This window comes from Nelumbo lutea, chromosome 1, assembly GCF_056320005.1.
Source record: "Nelumbo lutea isolate HS-2025 chromosome 1, American lotus-T2T, whole genome shotgun sequence".
NCBI classification, from domain to species: domain Eukaryota; kingdom Viridiplantae; phylum Streptophyta; class Magnoliopsida; order Proteales; family Nelumbonaceae; genus Nelumbo; species Nelumbo lutea.
Genome location: NC_142684.1, coordinates 220,099,143 through 220,114,444, shown reverse-complemented (window position 1 = coordinate 220,114,444; position 15,302 = coordinate 220,099,143). Strand labels below are relative to the sequence as shown.

The 15,302-nt window shown below is 37.3% G+C and overlaps 1 protein-coding gene and 1 non-coding gene across 2 annotated transcripts; both read left to right on the top strand.

Annotated features, from left to right (window-relative positions):
• Nucleotides 1–506: 506 nt before the first annotated feature.
• On the top strand, nt 507–14,254 carry LOC148881144 (protein DOWNY MILDEW RESISTANCE 6-like). The gene is made up of 4 exons (XM_088963425.1): nt 507–1,526; nt 1,668–1,915; nt 13,400–13,724; nt 13,828–14,254. Exons 1-4 carry the CDS (start codon nt 1,332–1,334, stop codon nt 14,074–14,076), a joined length of 1,017 nt encoding a protein of 338 aa, XP_088819551.1. The 5' UTR covers nt 507–1,331; the 3' UTR covers nt 14,077–14,254.
• On the top strand, nt 8,871–8,977 carry LOC148881145 (small nucleolar RNA R71). The gene has a single exon (XR_016106377.1). It is a non-coding gene; the product is annotated as a small nucleolar RNA R71 (small nucleolar RNA).
• Nucleotides 14,255–15,302: the final 1,048 nt, after the last annotated feature.

The window sequence follows — 15,302 nt, the reverse complement described above, 5'->3', positions numbered from 1 at the left end:
AGACTTGATGATTGGAAAAATGGGGAATTTAGTCAAATGGTTAGGTTTACTTGACAGAACCAAATGGTCGGTTCCATTGGGTCATATATTTTGTCCCAATTATTATCGGGTCAAGACTGGATATATCGACATAGGGATGTGGGAAAATTTTATGGGTAGAAGATCCGAGCTCCAACCCTAAGTGGATTTGGGGGTGATTTGCGCGGCCCATGACCCTCCACTTTATGTGGACCTTAATTGCCAGATTAAACTGGACCAGCCAACGAGTTGGGGCAAAAGATTCGTAAACAACTTGCTAATTGTGTAGCAGTTGATCACTATTTGCTTTACAATTAGAGAATATATACTAATAGCTTTTTCTTTATGCTTACTTTTCAAAATTTTCCTTTAATAGGAACTTATGCCCACTGAGTCCTATTTGCAAATTCTGTGAATCCCATAGCTCTTCTATTGACTTAGAGGAGAGCTCTTAACAGATGAAGTGTTAAATTTTTCTTTCTTGCAAATTCTGTGAATCCCATAGCTTTTTCTTTATGTTTCTTTCCTTTTCTTTTTCTTGTCTTTTAAAATTTTTCCTTTTTTTTCTACCTATAAAACAAAAGCATATTTATTTTAGTTTTTCTCTTAGTTTTTTTTTTTTACGTGGCTAAGTTTATAAGAGAAGTTGAAACCCATCCAATGGGAGCCCCATATTAATTTACTACTCATCTGCATGACTGTATTTGAGGTTGTGTTTGATTGCAATACAAATAAAGTTGCATTGATGCAAAATCATGGCAGTACAAATAAAATTGCACTGCAACCAAACAAAATTAAATGATAATTTGCATGAGATGAGAGCATGTGTTTCGGAAATTCGATAATTAGTCTTCCGCTATCACTGGCACGTACATGTACTTCTTCTTCCTACTTGTTGCTTTTAGAGATTAATCATATTCTGCTTACATCCAAATCGTAATTCCGATCGATTGATTCAAGGAAAACCCACCTCCGCGATGCTTTCCTCCAACACTAGATTCACCATCAACCTCTTGTTCTTTTGTCCTCAGCAGTGGAGCTAACTCTTCTTATATTCATTTCTCTGATGGAATTTTGTTTTAATAATCAGTGTCTGGTCTGGGAAATGATTCCCATCATACGTCGTAAATTGTGACAGATGTTTATCAAATATCGACGCATGGACTCCATGTTTATGCGTCAACGGGCTAGCGATTTATATTGGGGTCACAAATTAATGCGCTTTTGTTACTCACTTTCCTAGAAGCTCCGCCTCATAGTAAAATCGTGGCGTCTTATCGCCTCCTTCCTCGCTCAGTCACTCGCCGGCTTCCATGGAATCGAAATTCCTTTCCGCCGGATCATATTCAACCTTGCCGGAGAGTTATGTCAGGCCGGTAACGGAGAGACCTAGGCTCTCTGAGGTCACAACCTGTGAAGACGTTCCAGTTATCGACTTGAGTTGTTCGGATAGAAACCTAATAAGCCAACAAGTTGGGGATGCATGTCGGCGTTTTGGTTTCTTCCAGGTCTCTTTTTCCATTGTTTCTCTACTCTTATACCTTAGATTCTTTCTTTCTTTCTTTCTTTCTTCTTTCCACTTTGTTTCTTACTTTTTTCTGTCATTATTGTAGTGATATTGATTGATGGGTGGTGCCGCATGTGTGTAGGTGATCAACCATGGGATATCTGTGGAATCAACGTCCAGAATGTTTGAGATGGCGAGGGGGTTCTTCCAGCTGCCGGTGGAAGAGAAGATGAAGTACTACTCCGATGATCCATCCAAGACTCTCAGATTGTCTACAAGCTTCAATGTGAAGAAAGAGACAGTTCACAATTGGAGAGACTATCTCCGACTCCACTGTTATCCTCTCGATCAGTACGTGCACGAGTGGCCTTCTAGTCCCTCTTCCTTCAAGTAAGAATCTCTCTCTCTCTCTCTCTCACAAAATTTCTTCTTTCTGTTTATTGTTTTTGAGTTTTTTTTTTTTTTTTGAATAAGTGACTTGTCCCCATTGTTTTGGTCTGAGCACTGCCATACCGACTCTGGCACGGTGCAGCAGTTACTGGTTACTACACTATTTCTCCCCCCGTGCTAAAAGACGAAAAACAGAGAAAGAAAGAAAAGTAAAAAATAAAATAAAAACTCCGTAGCGGACTGAAGCAGTTATTTTGCTGTGCAAATTTGATGTTTCTCGTTTGTGTTTTATAATTTTTCTTAGTGTAATTGTCCATCTGAAGCCGTTATCACCCCTCCCTCTCAAAAAAATTAAGAAAAGGAAAGATAATATAGAAAACAGTGAGATAATTTGGTAATTGGATACTGCATTAATAAGAGAAAAAAAAAAAAGAAAGAAAGCAGTGAAAGTAATAATATTGGCAAGTGGCCCCAAGTTCTGAGGACTGGGGAGGAGAATAGAAGGGGGGAGGAGGCAGCTTCTCAGTCCTTAGTCGTATTCCGTCAAGTAGCCAACTTGGTGGGACGTGGGAGGGAGAGAGGGATATAGGATAGTGCTAATGAGGTGGAAACACGTGTTACTGTGGATTCTGGCTCTAGGTCCGCCGTCCCGTCTTCGACGAGTATGATTGTCCGATTTTAAGGTTAAGGAATCCAGCGCCCAGCACCCACATGACGTTGAGTGAGAGATTCGATGGAAATACCGAGACGTTCGCTAGACGACTGGGTTTAGTCACGCCCAACCACAAAATTCCAAGCCAGAAGAGTGGAGGCCCTAAAATATTATATTCGATGGATGGATGGATGGAAATCGGAAAAGGGCGGTGTGTCTGCGACCATGACTGAGAATCTGAGATGAGAGACAAACATGGTGAGAAAGAGAGGGAGGAGAGTATCAAAATAGCGAGATCAGATCATATCTATTCCCCACATTAGGAACATCTACCGAAGTTTTCAGTGGGAGATGTTATTGGGACAGGGTGTGGGGCGCAGATGTAAATTCCAAAAGGACCAAAATAGCCAGCTAGTTGTGGAGAGCAGGGAATATCACTGAGCCCGAGGTGTTTAAAAACGGTTTGTTTGAGACTCTTTTCTCTCTCATCATTACTATTTTACTGGTACACTTGTGATAGTGTGAAAGCTACTTCAAATTTTCATTACCACGACTTAAACTATTTGATTAGGAAGCAAACGTCAAATTAATGACATAATCAATTGGGACAGTTTATATATATAAATGCGCCTAACAATAACATGGCCTGGATGACTAATCACGGCATCAATTAAATACCACAACAATGCATTCCACTTGACCAGCCCATCCTATAGCTATATTATATTTAATTTGATTGACTATAAGTTTATAGCCCACCACCACATAAATAAATAAATAAAATGAAAATAAGAAGAAAAAAAATTCTCAGAGGGGATGGGCATGGGAGCTGGGAGGTGGGGGTGGGCTAAGGGATAAGCACGTGAACTGACCACCGGATTTGAATGAGGTGATCAGAATGGGGCATAAGGAGATATACTTGTACGAGCACATTAAGTTCATGCTAACGTCTGCTGTCCACATCATTTCTTTTTCATCAAAAAAGAAAACCAATAAATTGGAAATTAAGAAAAAGAAGAGTGGAGGAGGAAAAGGGAGATATGTCTTAGTTCAAATCAAGGTTTTAAAAGTTTAAAGGTGAGGTCGATGTAACTAGCAGAGGGTGATCATGGGCTGGACCCCCTAAAACTTATGCAGGTCCAAATCCAAGTTGAGACTGAAAGCCCAGAAACTTATATGGGTTTGGCCAGGCCGACCTAGAAAAGGATGTCCCTAGGGGGTGAGCATGTGATGAACGAAGTTGCTATTATGACATGTGGTATATTGAGAAATGAGAAATATGGCGTGGTGGAGATGCTATTCAAGTTGAGAAACGGTACAAATTAGGGATTCCACTTTTCAGTTGCGTGAATTACTGAATTAAAAGTCACAACACACAAAAGGGGGCAATAGTGGCAGCACATGATTAACTAACTGAGTAGGATGACTATGAGAAAAAGAGGGGTGATTTGTGATTACTGCTCTCCAATCTTCTTATCGATTTCCATATTTTGCATGATGTCTCTTTTGATCTAACTTTGCATGTTTGCATCCGTCCTTCCAGCATATTTCTTATTTCTTCCTCTTCCTTTCACATGAAGTCAAAAGTATCAACTTTTTTTTTTGCAAAATTATATATATGATGAACAGGGAGATGCAATATTTTATCATAGAATATATTGCTTTGCTGCATCAAGCATGACCTTGACCTTGTATTTTTATTTTAGTTTAATCGGTGGAGTGAGGAGAGACCAGTAAGTTTATCTCACTTACGCCCCTCAGGGAGATACAAAGGCTCAGTCAGATGCTTTGATGCGTCACTGACAGATATATTCAATGCATGTCTAATTGGCTACATTACATCAGTGTCATATCCAGTATTCATTGCCACAACTTTCTTTCACGTCTAACGTTTTAGCATTTAGGGTTGTGTGAGAGGAGGCATAGGACAGGAGGGCTTTAACTTAAAGCCGTTTAGTGGTGGTGGCTTAGGTCCTGTTTGAAAGGGCTTCAGCATTGATTGAATTGCATTCGATCGAACTACTGCTTCAGAAAAGTTGGTTGAAATAGCGTAAAATTGAATTTTAGGTCTTTCATGAAACATGACTTGAGGGCTTTTTATGCAGGGCTACCTTACTTTTTGTTCGAGAAGCCACCGTCTCAAGCGAGTTCAGATCTGCGCCCCACAATGCCCCAAAGCACATCCCGACTTTGTATTAGAAACATCAGACATCATCGGAGTTTGGGATGCGCTGTGGGGGGCAGATCTGAGAAGCTTCTGTACGGAAGAACATATCAATAATGTTGAAAAGTGGTTTTAGTCTTCTAGAAATTAGAACATATCCAATGAAAACCAGATTTTACAGCACGTCAAAATCCTGCATTAATAAAATTAAATATGGGAGATAATCTGAATGCATGGGTAAAAACGCTGTCAGGTTGATGTGAGGCGTGTTCTTTCCTCTGTGAAGAACAAATCCGAGTTCCCATCCAATTGGTGTGTGAGTGTGTCCAAGTTCCCAACACCAACCATGACTGGTATTTTGGCCTCTGATAGAAAGAGGTTTCCCTACCTGTACCTTTGATTTTTTTTTTTTCAGTATTTTGGGTAGCATTTTTATATCGTGGGCTACAGCTGGTCCACCTAAGTCATTTCTTAAAAGTATTCGATCTCTCTTGGAGTTGGATCCCATCCAAAACAATCACATGCTCGGTAGACAGACCAGACAATCACCATTCGAATAGCCTGTTTTTTGTCCAGAAAAGGCGGGTAGTCAAACCTGAAGGCTGAAGGGATGTGGATGTGGACTGAAATTTCTGCAATGTTGATATGATAATTGAAGCATCCCTACTATTTCCAACATTAAGATGTGATTGTTGAGTTTCTTTTTTCAATATGTATATATGTGTGTGACAGTGTGAGAATGATCTGATTGCACTATTACCTTTGATGTGTGGCTCATTGTGACACTAGCAAGTGCACTAGTCATTCAAGAAATAAAGTAGTGAGTGAAGTATCATTCTCATGAGGATTTAGGAAACAATTACCAATACTAAATTGGGTACTTCTTATCTGATTAACAAATAAATCAAAACTTTAATGAAAGCTAAAAATCCTAAACTAAAATCTATCTAAAAATCATAAACTTTAGAAGAGTAAGCAGTAAATGACAATCTCAAAATTCAGCAATCTATCAATTTGGATCATTCGAATAAATCATGATTGAGCCTTGGTTTGGTGAAACCCCAATGTCATAAACAACCTCTCTCAAGTGCATGTTCATCCTATGCATGAGTGACGGTTCTTCTATCTCTAACAAGAATCTAATCCCCATGCATGCATTTCTTCAAACACTTCTAAGGCATCAATTCAAATCTGAATTAATCACCAACTGAACTGTGCAAGTTATCTCTAACCTTGCACTCAATTCAGTTCTTGAATAGTAGATCTGAATTCCTAGAGTCTCTCTCAAGCACTCTAGGAATTCCAAACTTTAAATCCATTCAGCCAATTTGAAATTTGTAGATCCGAATTCTCTTTCAAGCAATTCAGAACTTGCAATCTCAGATCTAAGAATTCAGATATGAGTTTTGAAGGTTAATTGTCCGAATTAATCTATAATTTAATCCCTATTCAAGAAATTTCAAGTACAATTCACAACCATTCGAATGAATCAAAAAGAATTTGATTGCTGATCTGAAATTTTACAAACTGAAATACATCAAGAAAGAATGGAAGAAGGGAAAGAAGAAAGAAAATATAACAAAGAAACTGAATTCAAATTAAAGGAGAATGAAACTACAATTGAGTTATTACAAAAGATCTTTGAATCACAAAACCCCAATTTCGAACTCACCTTCTTCTTCTTGCTTGCTTGACTTGAACTTCCTTCAGCCCTTCTTCTTCTTCTTCCTTGCGCCTAGCCTTTTTCTCTTCTCTTCTCTCAAGGTGACTGGACCTCTAAGAGTGAGAGAGCCTTCCTCTCAAGCAATTGAACACCTCTCCCCCCTCCTAGAGGCCTCCTTATATAGTTTTTCAATGGGGCTCTTGCCCCTTTGAAGCCTCTAAAATGGAGTGTATTACACCCCTTTCTTGAACTTTCTAGAGTTCTCTTGAAAGCCTCCTAAGGGCTGCTATTTGGGCTGCACTTAGGCTCTCTCTTAGCATATGATAGCTATACTTTGAGCTGCTCCTTTGGGCTGAGAATGGGCTTTATTTGTTGGGCTGAATTCTACTCTTAGCTAGGCTTTCTTTTCTTGGGTTTTCTCAAGGAATCCACTTGTTCTTCTTGAGCTGAAGTGCTCTCTCTTGCTTCCACAACCAAGTTGGGCTGAAATTGGTCTTTTTGAACATTTTTTTCTTGTCTTTTTCCTTCCTTTTCTTTGATTAATTATCCCTAAAACTTATTCTTAGCATTAAGCTAAATTAAGGCAAAAATTAATAAAACCGACATAAAAATCCATGCTAAAGTCCTCAAAAATTATAGATAAATTATAGGTTCATCAAATACCCCCACATTTAAGCTTTTGCTTGTCCTCAAGCAAAGATATCAACCATAAACTAAACATTCCCCCCTTCTGTTCTCACCATTTACATGGTGAGCTTTTTAAGATAGAAATGCATTGAGTAGTCGGGGAACTTTTGTAAGTGCTCAGCTCTTATTCTTGTAAATTATCATTTAACATATGTATAAGATCCAAGGAAAGGAGAATATGAATTTCATCATAGTCTAGCCTTCACTTCTAATTCATAAATAAATCAGCTCCTTAATTGTCAATGTTAATAATCAAATTTCACTAAGTTTCACATCTGTAACTAAATCTTAATGAGAGTTCAACTTTAGAGTGCCCCTTTGAACATCAGTTATCACCACAATTACTTATTTCTAAGGGTGAGTGCATTTTATGCTCCATCTCACCATTTTCTTCTTCTTTTTTTCGGTGTGAGTGCATTTTATGCTCCATCTCACACACTTTTCTCTCTCTTTTTCTCTTTTTTTTTTTGTGTGAGTGCATCTTATGCTCCATTTCACACTGGTCACTTACTTGAGGTAGGTAAATAGGACTCATGTTCTGAGCTGCTAGTTTTACTATTCAGCTCAAAATAGCGGAGTCAAATTGGGCTTTTGTCCTTCTTTGCAATTATTAAACCTCAAGAATCAACACTTCAGATGTGCACTAGCTCTCTTAACCATTAACCATGAAATCAAGGGCTTCCATACACATGAAGATAGTTAGAGCTAGTCATGCTGAAAGGCATATTCAGCTCCCCTTTTCTCATGCATATATCAAATTGGGTCATTCACAGGAATAATAACTTAACAAGTACATCAGTCTCCCTCAACTCATTGAATTCCTTCTTAAAAATCATCAAATACCCTAGCCTCAGGCTCACTCCCCCACACTTAAGATGAACATTGTCCTCAATGTTCCTAGTGTTAGGGGATCACAATAAAACCAACAAGAGAAACACAAAGTAAAGAGAAGGTTAAAGAGGACTTCTTGAAGATCATTCTCAAATTCTGCAATAGGGTGTCGGGGGGGAGCTTCTTCTGCTAGAAATCACTGCAACTAGAGGGGGAGATTAGTAGCTTTATTCAATTAAATTCGAAGAAAAACTAACTAAACTTAAATATTATGAATGAAAAAGAAAAACAGAAAGCAAGACAGTTTATGACTGGGCATCTGAATTGGGGATTCTCCCAACAGCCTCTTGCTCTCTTGGGTTGACTACGGTGTTGCTTTGTAAGGTACCCGAAACCCTTTCTGAAATCATCTATGCCAACTGCCCAATCTGAGTTTCCAAGTTTCCGCACTAGCTATGAACTTGGTCATCAGCTCCTCCAAATTAGATTTCGGTTCCTGATTTTTCCATGGCTGAATCAGTGGCCTCTCCATCTGGGGTTATGGGCATGATGGTACTGATTTCCTAGCTGTCTTGTAAAGTTGCCAACAAAGTCTACTTGTTCTGTGGACTGAAAAGACTAATTGCCAACTTGGCATTCAGTGCTATTATGTCCTCCCCCACACTTATCATACTGTACATGCATAGTTGGCATCTGCATCTCATCAAATTTTTTGCTAAGTGCTCCTATTTGTGCAAAGAGAGTTGTGTATGTATCCACATTATGAAGGCCATGCTGCTTTCTAACTGGTGTCCTTTTTGAATTCCATTGGTAGTTATTGGCTGCCATCTCCTCGATGAGTGCATGGGCAACCTCAGGAGTCTTATTGTTTATGGAGCCCCCAGCTACTGCATCTAAGATGGTCTTGTTTGAATCGGTCAGACCATTATAAAAAGTTTGCACCTGCAGCCAAATCGGAAGGCCATGGTGAGGAACTCTCCTTAGTAGCTCCTTGTAATGTTCCCAGGACTCATAGAGAGATTCTCCCTCTTGTTGGAAAAATGTAGTAATATCATTCCTCATTTTTGCAGTTTTAGAGGGGGAAAATATTTAGAGAGGAATCGGCTAGCCATTTCATCCCACGTGGCTATAGATCCTGCTGGTAATGAGTTCAACCAAGCCTTGGTTTTATCCTTCAAAGAAAATGGGAATAACCTCAGTCGGATGGCATCATCACTTACCCCATTGTGTTTGAAGGTGTCACAGATTTCCAAGAAGTTAGCAATATGGGCATTTGGATCCTCATGGGCCATACCACAAAATTGAACCGTATTTTGTATCATTTGGATTATGGCCGGTTTAATTTTGAAGTTATTGGCAACAATAGTTGGCCTGATAATGCTGGAGGCAGTCCCGGTGAGGGTGGGCTTGGCATAATCCATCATAGTTCTTTGTTCAACCATTTCTTGTGCTTCTTGTCTAACTTGCCTAGCAGCTCTCAAATGGACACGGAGAGTCTGTTCAATCTCCGGGTCATAAAGGATCTCTTCCAGTTCAGGTCTGCTTGTCATAAACTATAAAGGTCAAAGCAATAAAAAAATGCCAATATTCACAAAAGAAAATAAATAATTACATCTGAAAATGTAAAGTGAATTATTGGAATAAAAAAAACCTACATCCTAACATAAATAAATGAAGCCGAATATACTAAAAGCAGATATGGACCAACATCTTATTCAAAATATAGAATTCAGTAGCAATTCACAAACAGGTCTGAATTCAGTAATCTCTAAGTAGAACAATAGTTTACAAATTCATTTTCTTTATATTGCTGAAACCAGGGATGAGATTTAATTACACAGATCTGAACTGCTAAGAGCTGAAATCTCAGTAGCTACTGAGAACAATAATATACAGTTCTGAAATCAGATCTGAAATGTTAGCAGCTACTAAGGACAGCCAAATGCGGATCAACAATGATTGTGTTTAGGTCTGAGCTTCATATTAAAAGGCTATTCTGTGCTAGTGAAGGTCAATACACAGAACTGAAATCAGTGTACAAAGGATTGTGAGATAGCAATTCAGACATCAGTTCTACACAAAATTGAGATCAGCTCTAAAATCTCAGAAGCCACTAAGAACAACAATAAATATAACAGCAGTTACTGATAACAGTACAGTTGTGCTCAGGTCTGATTTCCATATTGGAAGGCTACTAAATATCAGATCTGAACCCACTGTTTTAATGAGCTATGCATCACCAAACACCAGCTAGAGTAGCCATACTAAAATTGAGCAAATCAACAGGATAACCCACTGATATCAACAATGAAACATGTTGTATACAGATCTGCACAAAACCGAAATCAATCAGTAGTAAAAAGATCTGAAATCATACCTGTATTCACCATGGTGTGGCTACTGGGATCTGATTTTTTTTTCTTTTCTTTTGAGATGAAATAGAACACAAAGCAGTAATGCAACTATACTACTGAACAAAATCTCTTTTTTTTTTTCGGTGTGCTCAGATCTGATTTTTTATTTCAGTACTGAAATCTACTGTATACAGATCTGAACTCCCCTATTTTTATGAGCTATATAGACCCAAAAACCAGCTAAACTAGCAGCACTAAAACAGTAATCAAAACCAAACAAATCAGCAATAGAAAAAAATAGAGTAGTAATATCAGTAATGAAGAATACTATATGCAGATTTGTACAGAACTGAAATAGCTAATAATTAAAGAAATCAGTAATGAAATTTTTGATAAACAAAACCAACAATCAACTAAACTACCTAAACTAAAACATGAACCAAAGATGAAGCAATTCAGCATTAGGAAAGAAGACCAGCTTCATCAGTAATGAAAGCTACTACATTCAAATCTGAATTCTAAGATGTAGAATTAAAAATCAGTTCTTTGCTATCCATATCAACTGCATTTCAGATTTGAATTTCTCTCATTCTTTGCTATCCATTCACCCTTGAGGCAGGTTGGATGTATCATAGGGTGGATTGGGGTAGTGATGGCACCCAATTCACCAAACTTGCAGATCTGAATTGAGTAGATCTGTAACAATAGAATTCAGATCTGAACTCAAGTCTGAGTTTGGATCTGAATTCTCAATTGCCTTACCTTCAGTCATTGCTACCAAATTGCCTTTGAGGAGTAGCAGAAGTGTCCTAGGGTAAATTGGGGTGGTTATGACACCCAATTCACCGCAAATTTGCATCAGTTCAGATCTGTGTTAAGAGGAACTCAGATCTGAACTGTTGTAGGTCTGCTGTAGCAGAATTCAGATCTGAACTCAGGTCTGAGTGCTGATTTGAATTCTCAATTGCCCCTCTTTTTGTTCATATGATCTCTTTTTTTTTTTTTCCTTTTCACTCTATATTTTTTTTCTTTTTATAATGAAAAAATAAATAAAAGGCTGAAACACAAACTATCTAAGTCTTTTTGGCAAAGTGCTGCAGGTCTGAGTTCTACTGATCTGAGTGCCGAATGCAACTCAGATCTACAACACCTATGTTGTTATGAATTTTTCTTCTTTTTTTTTTTCTTTTTGAAGGTAATAACACCAAGATTGAAAGGAAATCAAATCTACCTTTATTAAAATGAAACTGAAAAAAGAAAATGAAGTAATCTACTGAAGAAAGAAGAAACATAATTAAATCAGTACAGTTGTTGCATTCAAATCTAAAATATAAAATGAAGCAACTAAATCCATTTATGAATGCAATGATGACTGAGACCAGATTAAGAATTCCCAATGTTTCATAATATTGTTTTCCTAAATCCCCGGCAACGGCGCCAAAAACTTGATGTATGGCTCATTGTGACACTATCAAGTGCACTAACCGTTCAAGAAATAAAGTAGTGAGTGAAGTATCATTCCCACGAGGATTTAGGAAACAATTACCAATACTAAATTGGGTACTTCTTATCTGATTAATAAATAAATCAAAACTTTAATGAAAGCTAAAAATTCTAAACTAAAATCTATCTAAATCATTGGCCCAATTGCCTTCAAATCAAGTTAGAAGAGTAAGCAGTAAATGACAATCTCAAAATTCAGCAATCTATCAATTTGGATCGTTCGAATAAATCAGGATTGAGCTTTGGTTTGGTGAAACCCCAAGGTCATGAACAACCTCTCTCAAGCACATGTTCATCATATGCATGAGTGACGGTTATTCTATCTCTAACAAGAATCTAATCCACATGCATGCATTTCTTCAAATACTTCTAAGGCATCAATTCAAATCTGAATTGATCACCAACTGAATTGTGCAAGTTATCTCTAACCTTGCATTCAATTCAGTTCTTGAATAATAGATCTGAATTTCTAGAGTCTCTCTCAAGCACTCTAGGAATTCCAAGCTTTAAATCCATTCGGCCAATCTAAAATTTGCAGATCTGAATTCTCTTTCAAGCAATTTAGATCTTGCAATCTCAGATCTGAGAATTCAGATCTGAGTTTTGAAGGTTAATTGGCCGAATTAATTTATAATTTAACCCCTATTCAAGAAACTTCAAGTACAATTCACAACCATTCGGATGAATCAAAAAGAATTTGATTGCTGATCTGAAATTTTACAAACTGAAATACATCAAGAAAGAATGGAAGAAGGGGAAAGAAGAAAGAAAATATAACAAAGAAACTGAATTCAAATTAAAGGAGAATGAAACTACAATTGAGTTATTACAAAAGATCTTTGAATCACAAACCCCCAATTTCGAACTCACTTTCTTCTTCTTGTTTGCTTGACTTGAACTTCCTTCAGCCCTTCTTCTTTTTCTTCCTTGCGCCTAGCCTTTTTCTCTTCTCTTCTCTCAAGGTGGCTGAACCTCTAAGAGTGAGAGAGCCTTCCTCTCAAGCAATTGAACACCTCTCCCCCTCCTAGATGCCTCCTTATATAGTTTTTCAAGGGGGCCCTTTTTGAAGCCTCTAGAATGGGGTGTATTACACCCCTTTCTTGAACTTTCTAAAGCTCTCTTGAAAGCCTCCTAAGGGCTGCTATTTGGGCTGCACTTAGGCTCTCTCTTAGCATATGATAGCTATACTTTGAGCTGCTCCTTTGGGCTGAGAGTGGGCTTTATTTGTTGGGCTGAATTTTACTCTTAGCTAGGATTTCTTTTCTTGGGTTTTTTCAAGGAATCCACTTGTTCTTCTTGAGCCAAAGTGCTATCTCTTGCTTCCACAACTGGGCTGGGCTGAAATTGGTCTTTTTGAACATTCTTTTCTTGCATTTTTCCTTCCTTTTCTTGGATTAATTATCCATGAAATTTAGTTTTAGCATTAAGCAAAATTAAGGCAAAAATTAATAAAACCAACATAAAAATCCATGCTAAAGTCCTAAAAAATTATAGATAAATTGTAGATTCATCAAACTTGCAACAACATCCGTGTTTTCTTCCCTTTTCATTAATTAAAATTTCTCTTCAAAGTATGGGATTAATAATAATAATAATAATAATAGTTTGTTTAATTGTATGATATGAATAGGGAAATAGTGAGTTCATACTGTAAAGAAGTTCGACAACTAGGGTTGAGATTACTGGAATATGTATCAGAGAGCTTAGGGTTAGAAGGAGACTACATGGAGAAGGTATTAGGTGAACAAGGGCAACACATGGCCGTTAACTATTACCCACCATGCCCTGAACCGGAGCTGACATACGGATTACCGGCTCATACCGACCCCAATGCCATTACCATTCTTCTTCAAGATCAGCAAGTGACGGGTTTGCAAGTGCTCAAGGATGGCAAATGGCTGGCAGTAAATCCCCACCCAAATGCATTTGTTATAAACATTGGTGATCAGTTACAGGTAATAATATCACATTAATTTACATTATTTACATGATGGTTGATGTATTATGCATCACATCCCCATGTGATTCACCATCATCTATCTCTCCATTAAATTACAGGCATTGAGTAATGGACGGTATAAAAGTGTGTGGCATCGGGCGGTTGTCAACTGTGATAAGCCCAGGATTTCAGTTGCTTCATTCCTATGTCCTGCAAATGATGCGGTGATTGCCCCAGCCAAAGGCCTCACCGACGATGGAACTCCAGCTCCGCCCTTGTATAGGAGTTTTACCTATGACGAGTACTACAAAAAGTTTTGGAGCAGGAACTTGGACCAACAACATTGCCTCGAGCTTTTCAAGATTTGAAACCTGAATCAATCAATCCTTGCCTCTTTGTTTGTTTTTTAATTATTATTATTATTAACTCTGGTTCGATTGGATTTCGTTTTATTTCCCTCTATTTTATCTCTTGCCTCTTCTTTGTTTATGTCATTTTCCAGGATTTAAATAATGGAGAAGGAGGAGATAATCATTTAAGAACAAATGGGTGCTGATCACGGTTTCAACCAAATGGATGTTAATTGAAAAAGTATAGATTAATCACAACCATTGATTTTGTCTCCATTTTGATTAAAAAACTATGCATAAGAGGATTTCGATTCAATATGCAGAAACGTCAAAATTAAGCAACTAACACAAGCTGCCAATCAGCTGGTTGCAGTGAAGATCTAAGATCGAAACCCGCCTACACCTGTGTTGAGGGGTTATATGGGTTGGGGGATGGGTTATCGGCTATACATAAAAAGTATAATTATGTTTTATTAATACGTAATATCGAATCCCGTCTACACATGTGTGTGTGTGTAAAAATACATTTTATTAATAAATAGTATAATTATGTTTTATATATATCATAGTTGTGTTTTACATATATTACATATAATATATGTATTATGTTACATTTATTGATGTTTTTTAATTCTGTTTTAAATTTTTATTTATAAAAAATATTAAAAATTATAATTTGAGACCAAAAAAGGGATTTTTTTCGTGAAAATGGCAAGTCAATGTGCACAATGCCCTTGGGACGTATAGATCTTGAAAAATTACTCAAAGTTAAAAAAAAAAAAGATAACCCCAATCGGACATCGGAGTGCAAAGTTATGGCTTCCAAAAGTTTGCACATAATTAAGTGCACAACCTGCGACTTGGTTATTGGGTCGAACGGGTCAATCCTTGAATTGCCTAAGTTAGATGGTTTTAACCAAAATGGAGAGTTTCAATAGAACCAAACCTAGAATCAAGGCCTAGTGACAATTTGAACTGTTTAATCGATCAGGTCACCAACAAGTTGAAAACATTGATGATAAATAAGAAATGTTTTTATTAGTGATGAAAATGACATGTAAAATTTAAAACTAGCTGTAAGTAAAAACTAATTTCCTTTTATCTCTCATTAAATCTCATATCTAAGGTTTATTAAATCCTATATTTAAATATTGATGTGAATAAAAATTATCATAATTTTATCTATGAATATTCAGTCTTTCTACACTTAATTAACACTTAATTGGACTCATTATGCTGGTATT

Excerpts from the sequence above, each read along its gene's own strand:
- LOC148881144 (XM_088963425.1), top strand. The coding sequence starts at position 1,332 with ATGGAATCGAAATTCCTTTCCGCCGGATCATATTCAACCTTGCCGGAG. Across the intron at positions 1,527-1,667 it reads GGCGTTTTGGTTTCTTCCAG|GTGATCAACCATGGGATATC; the intron begins GTCTCTTTTTCC and ends GCATGTGTGTAG. Across the intron at positions 1,916-13,399 it reads TCTAGTCCCTCTTCCTTCAA|GGAAATAGTGAGTTCATACT; the intron begins GTAAGAATCTCT and ends TGATATGAATAG.